Below are 25,979 nucleotides of genomic sequence, written 5' to 3'. Positions count from 1 at the left end.
AGATCCTGAGAATCCTCAATCTAGCTAGAAGATGCTCCGGCGCACTGCATTGTGCACCTGTTATCTATTTGCTCCCAGGGAGTGCAGGAAATCTCCTGGGGACGTGATTAAAGCAAACCTGTGGCTTGGCCCTGCAAGGACAAAGCACTGGTTTGCATTAATCACAGCAATACCAGGCTCCTAGGACATTGTAGTCCTAAAAGCTTGTTTAAAGCCTTTTAGCTTTATATCAGCTTGTTTAAAAATATATTTTTCCTATTAAGGTCTGTGATGAAACTACCCGAGCTTTTTTAAAAAAAAAAATCATAATACTTTTTTATTGGGACCCCTCCTGGCATTTCCTGGAAGTCACAGGGTATTCTATGGTGCATGCGTTGCTGAGCATCATCAGGGGTCGACTCTCTGTTCCTGGTCCTTGCAGCCAACTCCATAATGATGTGCCACAGTTCATGGGCATCATCACGGGTCCAGTTGCAAGAACCTTTGTTCAGGCACTTCTTGTTATAGGGTGACAATGCTGTGTCCCTGTTTCCCAGCTGTTCTCCTATGTTGTTCTCCAGCCACATTCTCTTTTGATGAACACTATAAACAATAACTGTGTATTGGCACTGACGCTCAGTGCACAGGCATGATCCACTGTTGTCACCATGAGGAAACACACCCCAAGCAGTGGCATAAAGCTGCTGCTGGAGCACATGCATGTAGAGGCTGGAGGAGATGAGCGACACTGAGATGAAATAAGGGTGAATACCATACCCTAGTGAAGTGTTTTTTAAAATAAAAAATTATGACAAAGGTTTATGATTCAGTGTCCTCCAGGAAACTAAATGTCACCCAGATAGGGTTTAGGTACACGTTAGTTATGTCATACTCCAGCATCTGCAAATAGCCTCTCATAAGACTTAATTCACCCAATGAGGTTCAGAAACCATGTGAAGTAGACTGGGCCGGCCATTGAAAGGCTCAGCATAGGAAAGCCCTTGATCACTATCCCTGGCCACCAAAGACACCACCAGCCTCTCAGAGGAGAGGATCGGAGAAAGCAGAAAAGGAGAAGACCCATCTGCTTCTAGTGTGTTTTGCTGGATTAAAGTAGGGGACCTGGGTCTTTATTCAACCTCAAATACTATGTAACTGTGTAACTATGTAAGTATCATCTAAACCAGTGTTCCCCAACCTTTTGCCAGTCACAGCACCCTTTATGTAAGCATAAGCTTTAGGTACTCCATATTAAAAATGTAAATGCAAAAATTGCCTTGTGGTTCCCCCTAAGACCTACACCTGACCCTTCTTACATGGGTGCTCGTGTGGATTTTATGCTGGGACCCCAGCAAAAAAAAAAAAAAATTGGGGTTCCCCTATTACATCAGAAGGCCTACCCTTCACTCTAGATTCCACCCTTTTACAGCAAGAGCCCCCCTTCACATTAGAGCCCTTCTTCCTGCCAGGAGCCCCCTCTTTCATATCAGCATCCCACCTTTACATCAGGATCCTCCCTTCACTTTAGAGCTCTAGGGAGAGCACCTGATTTGGAGGGGGATGTTGCCTTCCATGGATTAGCATTGTGCATTTTTGTGGAGCTGGTGGTTGGTCCATATGCACCAAGGAAAGTAATGATGCCGTGCAAAAATTCGTAGGCACTCTGACAAAATCAGACAGCACCCTTGGTAAGAAAGACTGAACTAAACAACCAGACAGAATTATGTTTGCTTAAGTCAGAAAGATTATTACTTAATTGTTTCTATTTTTGCACTTTGCTCATTGCGATACTAAATAAACCTTTAATTCTTATGTTTTCTAACCCAGTGACTGTCAGACACATGTGGAAGAAGTTCAACTATCTGGAGCTACATATGGCCATGCCTCCACCCTAGAATGTCATAGCTGAGCAGGTCTGAATCATGAAGACGTTCTGTTCTCATGATGCACCGCGAGCCTCCTCTATTCTTTATGTAGGTTGTGCTGTCAGCTGAGGTGACCGGTTGAGCTGAGGCAACACATTTCAGGGTGTCAGGTGCTTTACATAGTTACATAGTTAGTCAGGTTGAAAAAAGTCCATTGAGTTCAACCAACAGAAGAAAGAAAATGAATAAATAGAAAAACAGAACCCTAAACCCAGAGTTACCCACAGTTCATCAAGAGGAAGAAAAGAAAACCCCTTATAAAGCATGATTCAATACACTCCTGGGCGGCATATTTCTCTTCCTGAGGCTAAAGGTGTTAAACAAGAGAATTTGGCAATTGCTCACTTTTAAAACCCAAATCAGATTTTCCATTAGATTGTTGTTTTTGTTTTAGAAAAACAGCATGTGTATGGTAGTAAATGTCATACAAATGGCTGAATGTGTGAGAAATGTTTTACTTCTACTTTTCTTCAAAGAATACATCACTGCCAAGTCCTACTTGTTTATCAAGTGCCTGCTCGGAGAAATGAAAGGAGCTTTTTCTGGCTGGCTGGCAGAGAGGAAAATGTCAGCATTACAGGGGAGAAGCTAAGCTGACTGCTGCTCTGCTAAGGTAAGGACATTACGACGCAGAAACATTCAAATTGCAAATGCTTATGAAGGAATGTGTCAGCCTAAAGTCTTATATAACGCCATAGGGTCTGATTTACTAAAGAAGTGCTCCTGTGTGTATTTTATTCATCCAATCACGCTCAGGTGGATTTGGAAAAAAAAAGGCAGCTTCTATACTAGGTGAGTGAACACAGATGCACTTTACACCCACTTTAGACTTCATTTGATAAAGTGTAGAAAGCTATGGCAAGCCATACATGGTTCCATCCAAGTGATGCATCGAGTCTGAGTAGCCTAAACAAGAATTAGTCCATTTAGATCCATTTAAACAACTTCTGCGTCATCTTCTGGTAGGAGAAGCTTCCAATTACTTAGGGGTCTATTTATAAACCAGTCAAGCAAAACGAATGGCAAACGCACTCATCAACTCAACACCAGCTTTAAAGCAAGGTGCACATGGAAAGGCTTGATACAATACAACAGCAAAAAGTTTCCCAGCACGCTCACCAGCCAGCATGCAAAAAAAACAAAAACCTGTCTAACCGCTAAGGTAAAAAACAGAGGTTTTAGATACACGTCTTCTGCAGAAAATGTGAAAGCCACACTGCCTTGTCAAGGCTCCTCTGTGTAGTGCGGTCCTAACTCTAACCTATAAGAGTCTCCATCTTGTAACACATGTAGCAAAAGATAAAATTGGGTGCAGGTTTGTCAAGAGGCAGCCCAACCCCCTTAAAGGCACAGGGGCACAGAAGGGACCGCGCACATCACAACGGCAGCTGAGACCCCCAGTGTGTCACTGCACCAAATCAGTCAAGAAAAACTAATGGCAAACGCACTCATCAACTCAAAACCAGCTTTCAAGCAAGGTGCACATGGAATGGCTTTATACTGCTTTTTGCTGTTGTACTATTTATAAACCATTCACAGAGCCACTGGTCCTGCAAATCTCTGTGAATGTTCATTCTGAGTGAGTGAGTGAATGAATGCACAAAACAAACCCTCTTATTATATTTGCTTTGTAAGTCAAATATACTTTTGAATGTCATCGTGTAATACCTTATTATGGCCACTAGATGTAGCTGAGAAGCATAGGAAAAAGTATTTATATCCTATGCTCCTCAGCACCATCTAGTGCCATATTGCAGTATTACAAAATTAATTTCGAAAATACATTTGACTTAAAGGAGAACTATGGGGTCAGGGCTTTTCCCCATAGTTCTCCTTAGGTTCTCCTTAGGCTAACGGGAGGACACAAACTAGCGTCCTCCCGTTACCCTAAGCTCAGTATACTGAGACGCCGCAGCCGGAGCAGATCCCGACATCGATGTCGAGATCCGCCCAGCTGCGTGAGTGACAGCTGGCTCTGCCTATCTAGAGGCAGAGCCAGCCGTACCCGCCCCCTCCCCCGTCCATTCCGCCAGTCAGCGCTGGCGGATCGGAGCGGGGAGGGGGGAATCCAGCCCCTCCCCTGTCACGGCAGAGAGCCGTGACAGGATCGAGAGGTGAGCGAACGCCGGTATATGTTCGCTCACCTCCCGATCTACTGAGCCGACCTGTGACAGTCTCATTGTCACAGGTCGGCTAGAACTATGAAGTGAGTGAAAAGCACTCACCTCATAGTTCTCCTTTAAAAAGAAAATATAATAAGAATGTTTTGTGCATCCTTTCGCACAGAACAAACACTCACAGAGATTTGCAGGATTAGTGGCTCTGCGAATTGTTTGAAAAATAGACCCCATAGAGTATAGAAAGATGATGATGTGTCTTGCCACAGCTGGAGTGACGAGGTTGCCTATGTTTGAAATAGACTAAGGGGACTGGAACTTACTGCCAACTTTGAAGAGGAACAAATGAAATCAGAAATAAGCTTATAGTGAGAGCAAGGCTAGCAGGTAAACAAACCAGCACTGTTATCTAATGACACCAGTGAAATGTTAACAATGCGCTGCCCAAAGTTGAGCAGCAGCCCAATAATGGCAGCAGCTGCTCGTAATACAAGTAAAGTCTTAGGGCCCAGTCACACTATTGCATTGTGGTTATCGTTCACATGGTGGGTCTAGTCCAAAAAATTGCCTACTATCTCCCTGCAGCTGATCTTTTCCCATTATCCCCTTACTAATCCTTGTTCTGTCCCTATGTGGAGACAGCCATCTTGGTAGATGAAGGGCTTTGCTTTCTCATGTCAGAGCTGCCCCCCTAATGGCTGTTGATCTGATATTGGGTGGGGTGATATTCAAGAAGTAGTAGGAGAGGTGGAGGAAGCACAGATCCAGAGAAAGAATGAAGAAGCATGGAGGTCCCTGTAGTGCAGCTCCTCAGGTACAGCTTCCTCTCCTGCAAAGAGAACAACAAGAACATTACCAAATCCAACTACAAATCTGGTGACACTAGCAGTGCGATGCAGCAGTACCTTAGTACCTTGGTGTTACATTGCAAAGTACAGAAATTGGCACAGAAATTGCACCACTTATTTTCAGGGGGAATTGCAGGCAAAAGATAGATTTCTGAGGGTACTGCTTTGGAGCAACTAATGTTTCTAGATGTTCCCTCTTTGATAACAAATATCCACTTTTGACTTCTAGTCCTCTTTAGATTTTGTCTAGCAGAGGATAACAGTTTTGAGGGTAAAAAAAATGGACTTTGGACCGCTTTAAGCAATGTTTCCAGAGTCTGGAGATCGTAAACACGTCAGTGGACAGCCATCACTTTCATCTTTATTTAGTAAGGCTTTCAGGGAGTTCCCTCCGGTGGTCAACACTAAATTGCTTTGGTTTCTTTGAGCCAAGATCATCAACTATTACTACAGCGCGTAAGAAAAAGCAAAGCTTAACTTCTTAGCTCCTGTACCTACCCACTTGAAAGAAGTTTTAGTTTCCTTCTCTGATGCCAGATTGTCTCTTTGTTACAGATGTGACAATTTCAGTTTGTGTCATATTGAAACTAATAGTGTTTTGTCAGCGAAACCTGCACTTGTTTGTAGATAAGATCAGCGGTTACAAGCGGTTTTTGGGTTCTGTATTATGTTCAATAGGAAAGAGGCCTTCAAAACTACCAAACGCAACTGTGCCACCTTGAGGCAAGCAGCACGTTACACCATTACAAGTCTTTTCTTCTGTCGCAGTGCTAAATTCATAAAAATCTTTCTTTCGGCCTTATGTGCAAATGGTGCAAAAGTGAACACTTTGTAATGTATACTGTATGTTGTTTAGCAGTTTAGGCTTTAAGTACGGTAAATATGATACTGTCAATAAAGTGAACTTTGTCCACGCAGGGCAAATCAAGAGGTTCACTGACCTGACCTGGATTGTGTGCAGGGGCTGTAGGTTTAGAGTCCATCAGTGTTTTGTAGTCTTCATTAATTCATTCATTCATGCAGATTTCTCATTCTTGTAGATCACACAGGACTAATGACTATCTCCCTAACCCAACATGACATCACTCAGCCTCATGACTGCCTGCTCAGTCACTCAGTGCTGCATTTGGGAAAGAAGGAGAGGGATTCACTTGCTCCATTATACCCAGAGAAATTGGGATCTTCACATTTTTTATTTATTGCAGGTATTTATAGGGCGCCAACAATTTTATGCAGCGTTTTACGTAGTTGCACATTCACATCAGTCCCTGACCTCAAGGAGCTTTCATTCTAAGGTCCCAATCTTCCATACAGGGCCAATTTAGACAGGAGCATGTTTAGTTAGGTGAGTGTAGAGAAGGAGGAGCGTAAAGGGGGGAGGGGTATTAGTGGACAGCAACAAGGTAATGGCCCATACAAGTCTAGAATGCAAAACCCTCTTAAAGTAGGACACATGCACATCAGAAGTGGATCAACTGCAGGTCAAATACACCTGCCAGTAAATTTCAGAAATGGCTCTAAATGATGTCAAAATGGTGCCATCAACACAAGCCTAAATCCCACTGACACGGGCCCTAAACCTGTTGCCTTGCCCTGTATTGGCCGAACATAAGTTGGCTTTAACCTTTCTAAAGAAAATGATGCAATACGTCTCGCTACATTTATAAAGAATGACATCCCATATTTTATTTAGCTGAATAACTCATACAGAGAATATAGGGCATTTATTTATATATAATATAAATATGCTATATATACATATATATATATAAAACATATTTAGCTCCATGTAATAAATATTCCTGTAAATCCACTATTTGACATACACAAAGAAATATGTCATGCCAATGTTATGTATATACCGAGTGTCATAAATTAGGGTGATAGTTTACTTTAATTGAAAAGGAAATCTTGAAACACTAGAATTTTGGTAAATTTGGTAAACAATGAATTGTTGCTAAAAAGAGTCTTTTTGAAGTTGGCATGTATTTATTCCCCGATATATAAATTATACTTTAATGTATCTCATTATGATGTCATCATCTTTGTGCAAGACCGTATTTAGGTATTGCTATGTTTAATGACATAAACTCATGCACTCGGATAGATGAGTCACTGCTCTGAATGGAGTGGAAAGCGCTGCCACTTTGATCTCTATTTATGTGGATTCAGATGCTTTCTAGTCAAATGACTAAGCAGACCTACACAGCTAGAGTTATTTAGAACGGCATAAATTATACAGGGCAGGTATTATTATAGATGGGTATAATTTGACAATAATCACTCGGAAACATCTGATCCTACACAGCACAAAAACAAATGACCCAACTGATTACACCATGTACCTAGAATTTAAGAAGAACTCCAAAGCCAACCTGGGTTGGCCATACAGGTTGGCTATAGAGGTTGGTAGATTCCAATGATACAAAGTAAGGCTAGTCTTGTATGCACCATGATTAGTGAACTCGAACTCAATGCAAGTCTATGGGGGTAGAACTTTGACCATTTTGAAGCCCTATATGCAATGTTTTGGCCATAAAAAGTGTATGGGGATTCGGGTACTGCCCTAGGAGACATGTATCAATGGAAAAAAAACTTTAAAACAATACTGTTTTTAAAGGAGCAGTGATTTTAACATCACGTAACCTCCTGCCGTCCGCCCGTTGTGAAAAAACGGACGGACGGCAGACTCACACGGGCGGGTTGCCGTCATCAGATGCCTTTTTCTTCTGCACGCGCGCACGGGCAGAAAAGCCCCGCCCGTTCTTTACAGCCGTTACCGGCTGTTTGATATACATACGATCGGCGGCTCTATAGTCTGCCGATCGTATTTATTTCCTATCTGGCTGCATGCCCCCCTCGAGTGCCGCCCCCCCCCTCCTGACCCCTTACCTTCAATCTCGGGATCCGCTAGCCCATCTGCGTCCCTGGACTGGCTCGGGAGGGCGTCAGGAGGTAAGATGGGAGGGAGCTCAGCATCTTCCTCCTTGTAATACATCACTTCCGCATTCACCTGTCAGTCATCTGGCTGCTATAGCCAGAGAGAAAAAGCTCATGAAGCAGATCTCTGCTTCATCAGCTTCTTTTGGGTCCCCAGGTGACATTATGGGTCCTAGAGACCCATAATGTCTCCATAAAGAGGACCTGTCAGTGTGTGTTTGCTATTATATAGGGGGATTGTTATCCCCCTATGTGATAGAAATAACAATAAGTGTAAAAAATTTTTTAAAAAAAGTTAAAAAAAATAAATGACACATATAAAAAAAAGTTTTAAAAACCCCCAAATTTTTACGTCTCCCACCCCCACGTTTACACACAAATAAAACGTAAATACGCGTTTGATGCACCAGCGTGCGAAAATGACTATTGCGCAACACATGTTGCATATCGTCGTGAACGTCAGAGTGAGAGCAATAATTTTAGGGCCATCAATCACTGATAACACTAAACTGATGAGCGGTAAAAGCTTTCAAAGCGTTGCCTATGGCCAATTTTGGGTGTGGCCATCAATGGCACCGTAGCCACACCCTCCGGCCACAATGCGATCGCCTGCATGGGATCACAAGGCACATTGTGCCTGTGGTGTGGTCCGGTGCAATCAAAATGCTGCATTTTGATTGCACCGGACCGCAGGCACAATGTGCCTTGCGATGCCGTGCGGGCGATCGCATTGCAGCCGGAGGGTGTGGCTACGGTGCCATTCACTTCAATGGCCCGCCACGGCCCTCCTGCCCCACAAAAAAGTGAGCCGGCCGCAATGCGATGCAGTGCGTTCCGGCCAGAATCGGACCGGAGCGCACTGCATCTGGTGTGAACGTACCCTTAATCATCCCTCCTGTTTAGGAAATAGCTGTGGCAATCTAGAAGCCATAAATACTCATTTAATCACCGGTACAAGTCAAGGAAATCCTATCAACGAGATCCTCATGACTTAATGGCGGCACTTGGGGACTGGAATTGAGAAACCATGTCCTTCTCTACAATCATGTTCTTCTTTCCCGAGCATTTGCTCTCTGCAGCTTGAACTTTATTGAAGTGCACATAGCCCGACCAAAGTTACAAAGGACCAGATCAGAAGAGTTGTTGAAGCCTATGTACTGCAAATGAGGTTTGCCAGCAAGTGGTTAATATTGCCCACGAAGCTTAGAAGGTGGCGGTGGAGAAACAATAGGCCAAGACAGAAACATAAACCACTGGACATCCTCTGGAATTATTATTATTATTATTATTATTATTATTATTATTATACACTTTATTTCAGGTATAAGCAACCTTGGCACTCCAGCTGTGGTGAAACTACAAATTCCATCATGCTTCTGCCTCTGTGGCTGACAGTGCCTCAATGGGCTTGTAGTTCCAGAACAGCTGGAGTGACGAGGTTGCCGACCCCTGCTTTATTTGTACAACTGTCATGTTTGACTGGTGTATTGCCTTCCTTTTGGTTTATTAGATTGATCTTTGTATTTGTTTGTTTTGCAGTATAACAGTGGATGGGGATGTTTGTTAGTAAGTATTAGTAAAGTACTCTATTTCCCCAAAAGCCCAAAAAAGTCGTGTGAATTCCCATGATAAGTAGAACATGCAGGGCAGACTCCGGGGAATGTTTGCATGTTTATATATACAGACATATCAGGATGTCCTGACGGCTGGAATGTTTTATTGTGTAATCTCTCCTATTACAAAGTTCCAGTCTATAAGGAAGTGTTTGCGATACATTGGATGAATGGGAAACTCTGGATCGCACCTTCAGTAACATGTCACACTTTTATGTAAGGGTTTTAAATACTTGTTTGCATCTAAAATGCCTTTCTTTTCCATACAAGTCAATGTAAAAGTTGCTTGAAGCAACTTAAAAGCAAATCAAAGCAAGTCAAAATCATACTGCATTTCAATTGCTTCTAAATACACTGATTGGCCCCCCAAAAAAGTCACCACGTGTATTTCAGGCAGTGTTATGATATGGGGTCGCTTCAGTTGTTCAGGTCTAGGTTCAGCAATGTTATGTTGGTGTAATGGTAATATAAAGGTGTGACTCCTGCCCGAGCATTCCAGGTTGCCAAGAGCCGGGCAGAGAGAGGGCCATACACATCTTCCCACCCGGCAAGCACCATACACATCTCCTCGCCCAGCAAGGGCCATACACATCTTCCCGCCCAGCAAGGGCCATACACATCTCCCCACCCAGCAAGGGCCATATCCCCGCTCAGGAAGGGTCATACACATTTCCCCACCCAGCAAGGGCCATACACATCTCCCCACCCAGCAAGGGCCATACACATCTCCCCACCCGGCAAGGGCCATACACATTTCCCCGCCCAGCAAGGGCCATACACATCTCCCCACCAAGCAAGGGCCATACACGTCTCCCCACCCAGCAAGGGCCATACACCCAGCAAGGGCCATACACATCTCCCCGCCCAGCAAGTGCCATGCACATCTCCCCACCCAGCAAGGGCCATACACATCTCCCCGCCCAGCAAGTGCCATGCACATCTCCCCACCCAGCAAGGGCCATACACATCTCCCCGCCCAGCAAGTGCCATGCACATCTCCCCACCCAGCAAGGGCCATACACATATCCCAGCTCAGGAAGGGTCATACACATCTCCACGCCCACATAGGGGCAATCACCCCTATGTCCCCGCTCAGGAAGGGTCATACACATCTCCCCGCCCAGCAAGGGCCATACACATATACCCGCTCAGGAAGGGTCATACACATCTCCCCACCCAGCAAGGGCCATACACATCTCCCCACCCAGCTTTTATACACCTGGGATGCTCTGGCTGGTGTACCTGCCCAGCTCCTGGAAACCAGTGACGTCAGCGGTTTCGCCTGAAGCTGGACGGGATGCCAGGTTGCTAACAGCAACCAGCACTCCTTTCTGCTTCCTTTCCCCCCACTGAATGTACCACCAGCTTCCCCCTGCCTCAGGCGGCAAAACTACAGGATTTGTTGAGTGGCGTGGGATGCTGGCATCTGGCACTCCAGGAAGCATTGTGTGACCTGTAGTGCCAAAAGCCAGACATTAAATCCACAAGTAAATTCTGACTTAGTGCAAGGTGTCACTTTTTTGTTTTTCTTCACAGATCATGCTTCATTTTGGATTTAAAATGGCTCTGCTACAAAAAGTGATCGCCCACAAAAAGTGCTTTATTTTTTTATCAGTCAGTTTGAGCTGGTAGACTTCCACTGAATGAGAAGTCTGTGACCTATAGTTACTAAGCATCACTCCTAAGCAGGAAGAAGGGCGTGCATATGTAACAGACAAATATGTCCGCTCTCATATACCAATGTAATAACAAATTATACATGAACATTAATGTGCATGTCCAGTCAAAACTTTTTTTATTCAGGTTTTGGATAGAGTGGGGAAGGATTAGAACTCCTGTTGGTTTTTTACTGCTATCTCTTGTTCCATTATTGCATCACAATGGAACCGATAGGTCTGAATGGGCCCTAAGGGCTTGTTCACACAACGTCCGGATTTTGTCCGGACCAGAACAGTTAGCTCCTGCACTAAAAATGCATCACAATGTATCCCTATTTGTTTTATGGGCTCCAGGTCTCACCAGGGCAGTCCGTTTAGGTCCGGACAGAAAAAATACTGCATGTCACATTTTCTCCGGTCAGGAAACGCACGAACGCGTCCAAAACTCAACGAAAATGCACCGCATTGCAGTTAACAGCTGACTGCCCCACTCCACAAAAAAAAGGAACTGGAATGCGTCCGTAACGCGTTGAAAACGTGTAAAAAACGCGCTGCACTCATAGCACCGCGTCTGCAGATCTGCACCAGATCTGGACCAGAAAATGGTGTGAACAAGCCCTTAATGTTTTTGTACCTCATGCGTATTATAGAACGCAATGAGCCAAAGGGGTGTGCTACTTTTTAAAAAGAAGTCTTTTTGGAATTTGCATTATTATATATTTTTTTTGTAGCCCGAGTCATGGTCAGTGTTTTCTCTCATGGATCTAGCCATAGAAGGCCCCACCATTCAGAGATAAATGAACATAAACATCTGTCAGCATAGGATAAATATTCCTGACACAGAGCAGAGACCTCTATGATAAAACACAAAATACCAATTACTGAACACTAATGACACGTCTTTCTTACAAATAGTCCCCGGACACTCGGACGTCCAAGACTGGTCTCCTGCTCCCTATGAACATGATTCGAGGGATCGGCGCTCAACTCGGCTTCTACGTTGTCTTGTCATTGTTCTTCCTGCCCAACATTGGTGCCTCTGAGGCTGAAAACCGATCGGATACCTGTTCAACGCACACCATATTACCTGGACCGAAAGGTAAGAGAAGACAAGAAGTACGAGTAGATGAAGGCAAGCCAGGCTGGTGGGTTGCTTGTAGCCCCTTTTGCTTATTACAGGCATGTATATAGCACCGACAATTTTACACCGTGCTTTACATAGTGTACCTTCACATCAGTCCCTGCCCTCAAGTAGCTTACAATCCAAGGTCCCAATCTCACATGCATGCATAGAGGACCAAATAGCCTTCCAGCATGTTTTTGGAGTGTGGGAGGAAACCCACACAAGCACCGGGAGAACATGCAAAATGCATGCATATAGTGCCATGAGCAGGATTCAAACCGAGGACCCCAGTGTTGCAAGGTAGAAGTGCTAACCACTGAGCCACTGCACTTGTACTCTTTGTCTTTCTCCCCTAGACATTTTAATAACTTAAAGTGGAACAATGAAAAACATTTTAAAATTACATATATAATATGGTCTATCAATAGTATTAAAACAGCAGTTTTTGTTTTCCTGAGTCCCCCCTGTATCATAGTTTTATCACATGATGCCAGAAAACTGTTATTTCTCCACTTTCTTTAATAGGATGCTGTTCACGTTGTTGTGAATTCAAACAGCAGCGTTGTCACCCTATATCCAGTGTCATTTCAAATGGACTTTAAAGTGATATTAGAGCGCTGTGCAAACTGTTGGCGCTATATAAATCCTGTATAATAATAAAGTCAAAAGACATTCCCCTGCTGGCCCGGCATGGGCTGTTAATAGAGTAAACGGCAAGTGATTTCAAATGCAACACCTTGGAATTCACAATTGATAAAACCATGTATCCTGCTATAATGGCTACAAAGTACTCTAGTTACTTAAAGTGATATTAAAGTCAAAAGGTTCTTAAGCTTTTCCAAATGCTGATGAAATCAGATACAATGGATGCTGCTCCTTGATGTTTAAAAGTGTTATTTTCCTGCCGAAGAAGCTGCTCCCCTGAGCACTGGTCCTGATATCCTGTTTTATTGTGGCTCCTTTCCCCTGCAGGGTCCTATGGAGCCACCCTTGTGTGTGCTAGTAAGCTGTGCGTGTCTCCACAAACTAGGGATGCACCGATACCGGTATTTTGGTACCGAATACGAGTACAGAGAGAGAGAGAGAGAGAGACTGTACTTTGCTGGGCATGTATATTTGTTTGATCTGCTGGATTCATTATTGAAAAATGTTTAAGTGTCGTTTAATAATACTTTAAGTCAGCAACACAGAAATAAAACCCAACTTCAGCTAACACTTTTACGCAATTACAGCAATATTTATTTTTTGCTTTTGGAAAAGGTTTTAACGACATGAATAAAAGTTGAACGTTGGAAGTACCCCCTCTAATGAAATATGGTCTGCCCCAACCCTTGTAACTGGAGGAAATTATAAATAAAGGCATGTGAAACAAAAAGGAATCCATCTACTCAATACTATCATTACAGGTGTTAACCACATGCAGTTACCAGAATACAATACTTTAAATTGAATGAGGTCCAGTCTGTTTTGTGGGCTGTTGCATAGTTACATAGTTAGTCAGGTTGAAAAAAGACTTAAAGGAGAACTATGGGGTTAAGACTTTTCCCCATAGTTCTCCTTATTGTAACGGGAGGACACAAACCCGTCACACTAAGCTCAGTATACTGCTCGCTACTGCTCGCGGTATACTGAGACGCCGCAGCTGAAGCAGATTCCGACAATTATGTCTGGATCCGCCCAGCTGCGTGAGTGACAGCTGGCTCTGCCTATCTAGAGGCAGAGCCAGCTGTACCCGCCCCCTCCCCCGTCCGATCCTCCAATCAGCGCTGGCGGATCAGAGCGGGGAGAGGGAAATCCACCCCCTCCCCGGTCACGGCAGAGAGCCGTGACAGGATCGAGAGGTGAGCGAACGCCGGTATGTGTTCGCTCACCTCCCGATCTACTGAGCCGACCTGTGACAGTCTCATTGTCACAGGTCGGCTAGAACTATGAGGTGAGTGAAAAGCACTCACCTCATAGTTCTCCTTTAAGTCCATCGAGTTCCATTGTTTTCAGGCCGTTTGATCAGTTTTTGTTGAAACTTTTCTTGTGCTTTTATCACTGTGACACATTTAAACATTATCTAAATTCAAACAGGTGTCTTTTCTTGCTGTAGAGTACATACATTTGTATTACTGTTGTTTTTATGAATTCTCTATTGCGTGTTGTCTTAAAAATAAAAAATCTCTTGCTCAGCTTCTGGCTGGTAACCAGTGACATCAGTGAGCTGGGCAGAATGTGGGAGAGAGCTGAAGCTAGGGGTGCATTTTTTTCCCCGCCGCACACCCCCCCCCCCCCCCCGGCTTCAGGCAGCTAAAAAGTGTATGGACCCCCAGGGACGTCCCGCGGGCGGGTGTCATCGTGTATGTGCATGACGTCACCATGCGTGTGCGCGATGATATCATCGCGCATGCACGACCATCTAATTGACACCTGCCGACGGCCATCTTGGTGATGGATGTCGGCAGAGAGAGGAGGGGATGTTCACCCGGCAGCATGAGGTGTCACCCCCTCTTTTCTGAGGTGGTGACACCAAAATGACTTTCAGTCATTTTGGTGTCACCCCTTCAATGGTGACAGCACCCCCCGCACCCTCTTGTGACGCCACTAGTTAAAGCACAGCTGGAGGGCTGGAGTTGCCCACTCCTGCTCTAGTGACAGGTTCACTTTAAATAAGGGCCAATGCTTCTTAAAAATGACAGCTGGTGCCCACATTTTGATGTTTTCTCAAGTTGTTGTCAGTAGAGCTGTCTTCGGCAGGAAAAAAAAAAACAATCTGGCTCCGGTCCATCCCTCATTTAAATGTGTCATTTACTGGCGTGTTTCTGTACATGCATTCCTTGATAATAACACAGTGTTCTATCAGCGCTTGTTTGCTGCAACCAAATACATCTGTCTAAATATTGATGGTTGGAAAATGAACTTTTGTTACATCTATTTTTCTGTGAATGTCCCGGGCACACGATATGCCACGCACACCCCCACTCACATACCAACCGATAACCTACAGGACTTCCTCTGCCCCAGCGGGAGACCCGGAGAGGCGAGTTCCCTGGCCGAGAGCATTGTTTTCCTAGGTTTATATAAAGGCCATCCTTCTGTTATTGTAGGTTTTAGGTTTCCCATGTTGATTCACAAGTGGCTGGACAGGCACCATGTACATCAATACTGAGCGAGAACAACATCTCAGCCTTGCTTACTGGTGTGTGAGGGATTAGGTGATATTGTGGTATATGCCACTTCCATAAAATCCCTAAATATCGTTTTTTTATATCACTTGATAAAGAAATAACATTAAAAGGAAAGTACAGAGGTTTTGTATATTTTGAGCTAATTTCACAAAAGTATTTGGGACACTTTTTTTCTGGTGTTATGCCTGTATTAGAAAGTCCTGTGCCAAATGTGCCATGTGTAGCCCCGGCCACCTTCAGTGGAGTGGCTACTAGAAATTTAGCTTTGCTAGTACTGTAATCAGTCTAGCTGATTTGTAGTTTGCTGTTATCTGGTTAATTCTAGGTGTTCTGCTGTTGATTGTACCTGCTTGAGTGGGGTGTGACATGCCACAGAGTCGGGCAGCCAATGAGGGAACTTCAGGAGTGTCTATGCCTCTCCAGCCAATCACTAGGAGTTTCATGGCCAGTGGTGCATGCTGGAGAAGTGCATAAATACTTAGGAATTCCCATGTGCTAGGGCAGGCCGCCCTTGGGCTTGGCCTGGGGTGGCATGTACAGTGTAAAGAAACTGACTAGGCCTCAAGCCTGGAGGAGACCACATGTGAACCCAGGTGGGGTCTGAAACTATCTGGGTGGAGAACCAGAGGAGCCCTATGACTACTGAAGGTACCAGGAGCTTATATATGGATCTCAGGAACCAGTCTGGTATCTCTCCCATGGAAGATCTCATGCACATCCCTATTCAGCTGTTGCTCTATTGCCCAGTGTCAGTCTGTTCTCTTAATAATTCTGCAATGTGAAAGTCTGAACAGATTGGCGAGTCTGGGGCCTGTCCTATTTTTGCTATGGATGTCTGAAGCCCTATACCCTCTCTCCCAGTTTAATGTTCTGCAATAAAGCATTTAAAATAGGCGCCTAAAGTGACTGGCGTCCAATTTGGCAATCACGCATCCCTTCACAGGCAAGGATCTGCCCCTGAGAATTAAATTTCGGCCCTCCCAACCCTTTGGGGGGTCCACCTCAGGCCTCTGGGTGGTAAGGAGGGTGCTACACGTGCAACGGTTTTCTTGCCGTTTGTGGTATTTCTTATGTGCTATGCTTTTATATTCTGGCGCAATGGCTGCGATAAATTCATTAAGAAATACCGCCATATTGGTGATTAGAATAGTGGAGGTAAATGAGACCTCCTCCATGTTGTAGAAAATCTTGTTTGAGGCCATTCTGCAACATTCATATACATCAATGTTTTGGAGCCACGCAGGGTCCCTTCTTCAAGGTGACGTAATGACGTCCTGAAGAAGGGACCCTGCGTGGCTCCAAAACATTTACACAATGTGACGATTTCATAAATTGAACCAAGATTCAAATGTATACTACGCGTGTGCTGGTGATAAGTCTATCTTCACTTTGGAATTTTGCACAGCGAAATCTGTGTTGTTACTACGAACACCACCATCTTTAGCCCTCATTTACACTGGCATCAGCCGGCGCGTACAACTCCGTGCTGCGTGCACGGCCTCATTGGGCAGCTCCCGGGAAGGACAGGTGCTGCGTGTGATTAGTACGCAGCCCCCATCTTCTCTATGGGGCTGTGCGGCCGTATGCCCCCTACGCTCACCTGCCGTGCACGTCCATGCGGGAGAGCGTACTCATATGCTAACAGGATAGATCCTGTCTGCGTACGAGCCGGGACACCCACACACGTATGGACCTGCACTTGAGGTAAGCGTAGGCGGGCGTACGGCAGCGTAGGGGTACTACTCAAACGCAGCACCTGTCCTTCCCAGGAGCTGCTCGATACGGCCGTGCACGCAGCACGGAGTTGTAGGTGCCGGCTGATTCCAGTGTGAATGAGGGCTTAAAGGTTTGCAACGCTGTATAGACCGCAGGTGACTCACAGCACTTTTGTATAGTTACATGAATCTGTCCCAAGTTGTGCCATTTGTTGCATAGACGGGAGACACATTTCTAAGGAGTGTCTATGAAACTCTTTATGAACTCTACTGATTGTCTTTCTCTGTTATGGTCTAACCTGTGAGCGCTCATAGTTCAAAACACTTAAATGTATTAAAGTGGACCTTTCGGTTCTGCATGAATACATTCCTGATATGTCACAATATAAAGCTACAGTAAACCACTTATTAAAGCTCCAGCTTTTCTTATTGGAAAGTACTGTACTGTACTAATGTGTGCCTTACTGTAATCCATGGTTGTTTCCCTTCTCTTTGCTGCTCTTCCTTTTAAATCCTTATCTCTTCCCATGCTTGGGGAGAACTTCTGTTTTGCAGCAGACTGCCTTGTCTCTGGAATGGATACATGGTGTCTGTGTGCAGGTTCACAACCTGTGCCAGCACTACAGGAAGAGGCACTCAGCTGCAAACGGAAGTTCTCCCCCAGCATGAGAAGACATGAGGATTTAAAAGGAAGAGCAGCAAAGAGAAGGGAAACTATCATAGATTACAGTAAGGCACACATTACAGTATTGGTTTATATTAAAAAATCTGAGGGTTTAATGTCACTTTAAGTGAAGATGATGTGATTAGTCTGCTGCAGGCAATAGGAAGCATTCCCTCAGTCTCTTCTCCCCCCCAATAAGTAGACTGCAACATTTATAGCAATTTACAAAGCCTGCACCAGGGGCTGATCTAGTCCATGCATTTTGTGCACAGGCACCGGGATTTACATGGCTGTTTCACCTTTTAGCCAGTACCTCAGTCCAGGAATTGGATGGTGACCCGGGATGATGCCTGCACAAAGGTGGTTCTGTCCCTATGGAGAGAAAAGCAAATGAAAGAAGTTTAGGGAGTACTGCGATTTTGAGGAGAAGTAAAACTACCTGAATGCACTGCTATTTTTTCAAGAGGAGACAAGGCAAAGATAATTTTTTCAAGATATTATTTAGGCACAAGTAACATTTTTAGGTGCCCACTATAAGATAGCAAGCCTTCACTTTTTGAGTTCAGGTCAACTTTTACATGGAAAATCTATCTGATGTTAGCTCCATGATGCACATTTGTATCTAGCAATTCGGCAATAAATTATTATCCAGCAAACGCTCAGTTATCCGGTATTCAACTAACCAGAACTCTCATCCGACCAGAAAAAAAATCCCAGGTGTACTCACTGTTTTGCTGATCTGCGGCATGTATTATCCTGGAAATAATTGTGTGTCTATTTGTCTTTATTTGCTTTTGATTACTGCATTTCAATATTAATATGAAGTCAATACAGAGTTTGTGTTATGATATGGTATAGTATGGGGTATGGCATTAAACAAGAAAAATGCAAAAAAAGCAGAGCCAGAGGTTGTCATATATAGTCTTGGCGACCGAGTGGATGTGATGGCATCTATGCAGGAGGCAGCTCCAAAAACAGCCGGGGAGACTGGAGACACTACAAGACAAAAACGAGAGGGGTGCCTTCTCCTAGTGCAGATACATTTTATTTTTCAATTAGCAATAAGATAAAGTCTATAAATGAATACTCACAAGAGTGGAAGATCACAAGCATTAGGCACAATGTAAAAACGAAAGCCGAACTGGTACAGTGGCAGTCTGTCAGATGTGTCCTATGTGCAGATCAGTGTACCAACGTGTCGACGCGTTTCCGGGGCACGCCCCCTTCTGACATGTTGGTACACTGATCTGATAGACTGCCACTGTACCAGTTCGGCTTTCGTTTTTACATTGTGCCTAATGCTTGTGAACTTCCACTCTTGTGAGTATTCATTTATAGACTTTATCTTATTGCTAATTGAAAAATAAAATGTATCTGCACTAGGAGAAGGCGCCCCTCTCGTTTTTGTCTTGGGGTATGGCATTAGTTAGAACTATTTTTAATAGCAACTCTCAAGCAAACCGAATCTACATTTATCCAGAATCCACCAATCCCCCGTGTTTACCGTATTAATATATAGGATTTATATAGTGCCAACTGTTTGCTCAGCACTTATAAAGGAAGACAGTACTGTTACAATACAATTGAAGCCAAGAAGGTCAGGAGGGCCCTGCTCGTGAGAGCTTACAATCTAAAAGACATATAAATGCTGTGACTACAGTTCTGCTTTCTGCTGTCTTTTGTATTTCTCGTATATTTGCAAATTTATGCAAATCGATAACCCTGCCACTGTTAAAGCATCAGAAATGATTTTCTATTACTGTTCTTTTGTTGGTTTATGCTGATGACTGCTGGGGAGTTTTAATATTATGCGTTTTATTGGGGATTTTGGCACTGAGATGGCTATTTATTATTTATTACCAGCCGAGGCTTTCACACAGACATTTTATGACTTGTTAATGAATGTGGCATTGAAAATGGCATTTCATTATTTCATTAATAACTGTGGCCCCGAGACTGGCACGTCATAATTATTTATTAACTGTGACACCCAGCGTGCAGCTTATTACTTTTTAACAATCGCAGCATTGAGAGGAACAGGCTATTATTCCAAAACTGCTCTGGCATTTTATGGACCTGGAACAGCTGGGGTGTTATTTTTTATGATGTTGGCGTTGAGACTGGCGGTTTATCTTTCCGTGATGACGGTAACATTGGTTGCATTATATTAATTCATTGTGGGTTACCATGCCATTTATTATTAACTTACGGTCTTCATGATAACAAAGTATATTCAAAACTTTTTTTTGTTTTCAAAAACCTAAAACCCTGTCTAACTTTTTTTTTCTTTGGGGGGGAGGAGACTTTCCTTCATTACTGTTTGGATGAAACACTGAGATCTTGAGGAATGCTAAATTAAGTTGTACTGGCTTAGTAAGACATTGCATGTGAATACAGCATTATGCAGCAAACATATAGAAAGGAAAACTTCCTGTGTATCATAGATAAGCATGCATATAGAAAGCTAACATTGCACTGCAGCGCCATCTACAGTTTAAAAGACAAGTGATCATTATATGCTGTTGCATTCCCAACAATTATCTGTTTCAAGATAGTCAGGGAAGAGCACTCCAAAGCAAGGGAAATACTTTCACTGACAGTTGTCACTGGAGTAAGTGTCCCCTATTCCTGTTTCTGTGACAATTCCACTGATTACCACTGAATGTGTCTTACATTGGTGGTCAGTGGGAAGAATGTTTCTTACATTGGTGGTCAGCGTGAAGAATGCTCCTTACATTGGTGGTCAGCGTGAAGAATGCTCCTTACATTGGTGGTCAGCGTGAAGAATGCTCCTTACATTGGTGGTCAGCGTGAAGAATGCTCCTTACATTGGTGGTCAGCGTGAAGAATGTTCCTTACATTGGTGTCAGTGGGAAGAATGTTTCTTACATTGGTGGTCAGCATGAAGAATGCTCCTTACATTGGTGGTCAGCGTGAAGAATGCTCCTTACATTGGTTGTTAGTGAGAAGAATGCTCCTTACATTGGTGGTCAGTGAGAAGATTGCTCCTTACATTAGTGGTCAGTGGGATGAATGCTCCTTACTTTGGTGGTTAGTGGGAAGAATGCTTGTTGCATTGGTGGTCAGCGGGAAGAATGCTCCTTACATTGGTTGTTAGTGGGAAGAATGCTCCTTACATTGGTGGTCAGTGAGAAGATTGCTACTTACATTGGTTATTAGTGGGAAGAATGTTCCTTACATTGGTGGCCAGTGAGAAGATTGCTCCTTACATTAGTGGTCAGTGGGAAGAATGCTCCTTACTTTGGTGGTTAGTGGGAAGGATGCTTCTTGTATTGGTTGTTAGTGGGAAGAATGCTCCATACATTTGTGGCCAGTGGGAAGAATATTCCATACAGTGTTGGCCATGGGAAATAATTCTCCTTACATTGGTGGTCAGTGGGAAGAATGCCCCTTACATGGTCAGTGGGAAAATCACTCCTTACATTTGTGGTCAGTGGTAAAATGCTCCATACAATGATGGTCAGTGGAAAGAATGCACAATACATTTGTGGTCAGTGGGAAGAATGTACCCCGTGAAGTTAGCTTTGTTGTCAATGACTACTTATTTGAGAAATAGATATTACTCATTGCTCAAGGAACCCCTAACAACCTCTGGAGGAAGTTTGGTTGAGTAAGGCTGGTCTAGAACAGTCAATAACTACTATCCTTGTCGCACTCCTTACTGATATGTCGGGGTGCTTGTTTGGTCATATGACAAAAAACTTCAATAAATGAAGCTTTTGCTATCCTAAAATGATTGGTGTGCTGGTGACATTTCTACAATTTTGGTCTGGAACAGTCGTGCAAAATATCCCTCTACTGCGCTGGCATTTTGGTTGTAAATGTACGGACCGGGACAGGTGAACTGTAAGTACACAATTCCACCAACTTAACTGCACACATTCTGCAAGAACTGGCAGTCGGAGACAGCAGTGCCTTAGATCTAACACTGCTGAATTACAGGTATGAGGCTATAGGCACGGGAGTGCCCAGACACCCTTTCACACCAGGACGTGCACTGCTATTTTTCACTAACCCTAAAGAAGAAAGCAATAAAAAAGTACATTTTCCAGAAAACTGCTTAGTCACAATTAAAATTTCTAGATATTCCCTAAAAGATAGCAAGCATGCTTTTTCGAAGTCCAGGTCCACTTTAAGAAGAACATAACCCCACATATATTTTTCTTCCATCGCTCCTATTTAAAAGGTGGTGTGTAATAACATCTCATACTGTGAGAGAAGAGGAACGTGCCAAGCTGCCCACACTTCCTGAAGAGTCTGTGATTCTGTTTCCCACATCCCGCACAATTGTAAACCAATGTTCCTCTTCCCTGCTCTGTTTTATTTCATCTGAAGAGAACCTGCAATTTATTGAATTTGTTTTGGATGTCTAGAGCCAGCGTATCCCCCAATTAACTCCTTCTCCCCGCTTGTCTCATAATATTGCCAGTAAATGACCCGCTATCTGTTTTTGGATATATATTACTCAACGCTAAGGTGTATAGTACGTCACCGGTCACATAAAATAAATATGCCGTGCAATAATAATAATAATTGCGTAGCTGTAATATTTAAAGCATAACAAACTGTAAATAATATAAAAACTAAAGGAGATCGGTCCCTGCAAATAGCAAGATCCCTTTGTAGATGTGGAAGATGTTAATCAAAATTATTTACAAGGTGAACTCCAGGCAAACAGCAAAATACATATGGGGGAGCTGGTTTACCTGCCAAAGGATTTGTAGTTCTATCCGTTCAGTCCAATGATTTACTGTTAGGGTGACACCCCCTGACAGGTGACACGGGCTTCCCTGAGGGGCGGAGTCTAACTACCAGCCGGTGTTCACCAGAGCACCTGATGGTGGAAATGGGCTTGGCTGCTGGCTGGTATCAGGTTGCGCATCCCAGGGTTGCCCTGCCAAGGGATGGACGAGAACAGGAGGGCTCCAATGAGGAGGCAGTAGTAAGATCCAAGCAGAGTTCAAGGCAGGCGGCTAGTAGAGTGTAGTCAGATGGTTCCAGGTCAGCAACGAGTAGTCAGAGGATAAACGCAGGAGACAAGAGCAAAGTCGGGTCCAGGCAGAAGATCAGGGCGGGCAGCAAGCGAAGAAGGGTCAGATAGTCCGGGTCAGCAATGACAAAACAACAGAAGTATAAGCTCTTTAGACAAACAGGAAGCTGGCAAAAAGACACAGCACCAGCTCCTTGCAGAGCTAGTGCTTAAATACTCTTCTGAATCAGAGACGGCATGCCCAGCCTCAGGGTACACTGGAAGTCCTGGTCTGGAATCTTTTACTATTACTAGCCATACTGGCCTGGATAACCATTGGTGCTCTGTACCACAAGCGATTGTAACAGAAAAAATCAACAAAAGAATTTAAAATACATTTTAAATATTTTTCTTTAAGTGGACCTTTACCCTTATCTTTAAAATCACAACAAACACACCTTTAGAAATGTTTAGTAATGACAATCTACAAACAGATACTTCTAGATAATTGCCGACTTTGTATTCTTTGCATTCCTTTTTTCTCTTTTCTTCCCCATTCTTCTGTCAGTGGCCATGTTTACTAAGGGCAGATTACTAGATCTCATTTTACTTCCTGGATGTGACTAGACATGTGACTAGGACATGTGACCATGCACATCATCTCAGGGGAGGAGAATGCCTCTCCCTGAGATCTCCTGAGATCACATATGAGATTTCCCAGCAATGCTCTGCTGATGACAAGGCAATCCCAGTGTGCATTGCTTTGCCAAACTGAAGTCATTTTGCCCTTTCAAAGCAGGAGGTGAATGCTCTGCAAGTGTAAGTATTTCACAATCACAGCATTTTACACCTGACATGTCTATGTTATTATTAATCATCATACATAGAGGGATGCATTGGTAGAATGTGATTTTTGAGTGTAAGGCCTGGTTCACACCTGGGTGTATTAGTGAACGCGCTGAAAAACGCCCTACGCCCAAAGAAGTATGGGAGCTTCTTCATTAGGATACAGCCGGATAGCCCTCGTAAACGCACGTTTGTCGCGCGTTTATTTTACTGCAAATCGCGGTAAAAACGTGCGGCGCTCCAAACGCGCATATTCCGTACGCCCAGGTGTGAACCCAGCCTAAAGGTCCGCTTTAAATCCAAACATATAATTACTTTTTTAAAGTATTTTTTGATCAACAGAACCAATCTAACTGGCTCATTTGGGGGTCAGGAAGGAGTCTTCCTCTGGAAGCAGGGTTGGTTAGATTGGCCAGGGGTTCTTGTTTTGCTTTCCTCTCAACCAGGGGTACTGAAATATTTGGACAATTCTCTTTTTTATTTTTAATTCTCACATCAATTTACAATTACAATTTACGATTTACATAATTGTTCTGAGTCAGTGGCTGACTAAGTGATGAATCCTGAGGATCAGTATGCCGGCCATGTATTTTTAAAGAGGAACTTTCACCCATATCTTAAAAATAACAACAAAGACACCTTTAGAAATGTTTAGTAATGACAATCTACAAACACATTCTTCTAGATAATTGCCGACTTTGTATTCTTTGCATACATTATTTTTCCTTTCCTTCCCATTCTTCTCACAGCAGCCAATTACACTTAGGGCAGATCAATCCATCTTCCTTTACTTCCTGGAACTCTGAACCTAGATCATGTGACAGAGCACATCATCTGAGGGGGAGAAAAATGCCTTTCCCCCTGAGATCTTGCAAGATTTTGCAGTTTAGAGGTGAGATTTCCCAGCAAGGCACTGATTATGTTCCAAGGATGCATCTGTGAGTCCAGGGGCTACATCACCAGTGCCCCACTGCACTAGGAAGTGGAAAAACAGTCATTTTTAACTAGAGAATGTAAGATGATTTCATATCAGCATGCAGAGCTGCATGCTGATGTGTTTTTTGGTAAAAGGAGGTAAAGAGTTTAAAAGGTTTTTAAAAAAAAATCTATATTCTCAATAAATTGTTTGTATATTTTTTGTACTTTTTTAATTTCTCTTCCAACAATTTGTTTTTCAGGTGATGTTGGGGAAAATGGGGATATTGGGGAGATTGGAAAACCAGGAAAAGAAGGTCCTATGGGATCAAAAGGTAAAAGAGATTAGAAGAATATTCTCACTGTATATAGGTGGAGTGTAATTTGATCTGTAAAAACCTTTTGATGTGTTAAAGTAAACTCCAGGCACATATAAAAAATACAATTTAATGCACCTCTGGATTCAATAAAAAACATTAAAACTGAACTCCGGTTATCATTTAAAAATACATTTTAGTAAGGGTCTATTGCTTCCTTCATCTAGGGGATTAAAAGCAGAATACAGTAAACTCTCAGTTATCCGTCATCAGCGGTCATTGGTATGTGCTGGATAACTGTAGTTTCTGGTTGCTTGAGAGTTAATAGTAACTCTGAAGCAGATGAATGGGCCCCCGGCGAGAGGGGGGGGGGGGCGAGGGTTGGTTGGAGGGTCCCCTGCCCCTAAATGTACAGTGTAGAATTGTTGGTGCTTTATTGTACATGATGACGATGACGAAGGAGTGGCCACACAACTGGTGAAGAAGAGCGGCTTCTAGGATCTGGTCATCCATCCCAAGAAATAGAGTAAATAGGGTATTCCTCTGCTTTACTCCCCCCCCCTAGACTAAATGAGTGGTAGATCCTAGACATGTGCCATTTGTTTTGGAAAAATGTGTTTTTCAGACGAATTTTCGTTATTCGGATGTATCCGACTTTCTGAATAACAGAAATGCCGAATAAAAACGAATTCGAATTTCCGAAAATGAAATTTCGGACGAACTACGTTAGCGGTAGTCTGTACGAATTTTCGTTTGTGGGCGAATTTTCGTTGCAGCAAAGTGACATTAAAATTTTTTTTTATTAATGTCACTTTGCTGCAACGAAATGAAAACGAATATTCGTACAAACTGCCGCTAACGAATTTCGTCCAAATCCGAATCCCGAAATGAATTGACTTTCGGACCCGAATTTCGAAAAACAAAATAACGCAAAATCCGAATCAAAACGAAACTAAACAGATTTTTTGCAGGTGCACATGTCTAGTAGATCCTTATGGAAGGGTGGCACCCAAAAGTTATTTTTGAAGGTTAACCAGAGTTCAGTTTTTAACGTATTCTAAATTGGTGCATATTTAACTTCACTTACAGTATACAGTAAGTACCTGGATTTTATCTTTATTTTTATCCTCTTGTAGTCTACGTACAGTAGTGATCCCAC

The 25,979-nt window shown here is 43.4% G+C and overlaps 1 protein-coding gene across 1 annotated transcript in view; it reads left to right on the top strand.

Annotated features, from left to right (window-relative positions):
- Positions 1-2,408: 2,408 nt before the first annotated feature.
- COLEC10 (collectin subfamily member 10) overlaps positions 2,409-25,979 on the top strand; it is a 45,901-nt gene continuing 22,330 nt past the window's right edge. The window contains exons 1-3 of the mRNA XM_018553343.1: positions 2,409-2,517; positions 11,996-12,179; positions 24,767-24,838. Of these exons, the coding sequence (XP_018408845.1) occupies positions 12,038-12,179; positions 24,767-24,838 (214 nt within the window). The 5' untranslated portion in view covers positions 2,409-2,517; positions 11,996-12,037. The remainder of the gene's footprint in view (positions 2,518-11,995; positions 12,180-24,766; positions 24,839-25,979) is intronic.

The sequence above is a fragment of the Nanorana parkeri genome, unplaced genomic scaffold (assembly GCF_000935625.1).
Source record: "Nanorana parkeri isolate BGI_ZX_2015 unplaced genomic scaffold, ASM93562v1 scaffold117, whole genome shotgun sequence".
NCBI lineage: Eukaryota > Metazoa > Chordata > Amphibia > Anura > Dicroglossidae > Nanorana > Nanorana parkeri.
The sequence above is the reverse complement of the archived record's forward strand: the minus strand, read 5'-3'. Positions and strand labels throughout refer to the sequence as shown.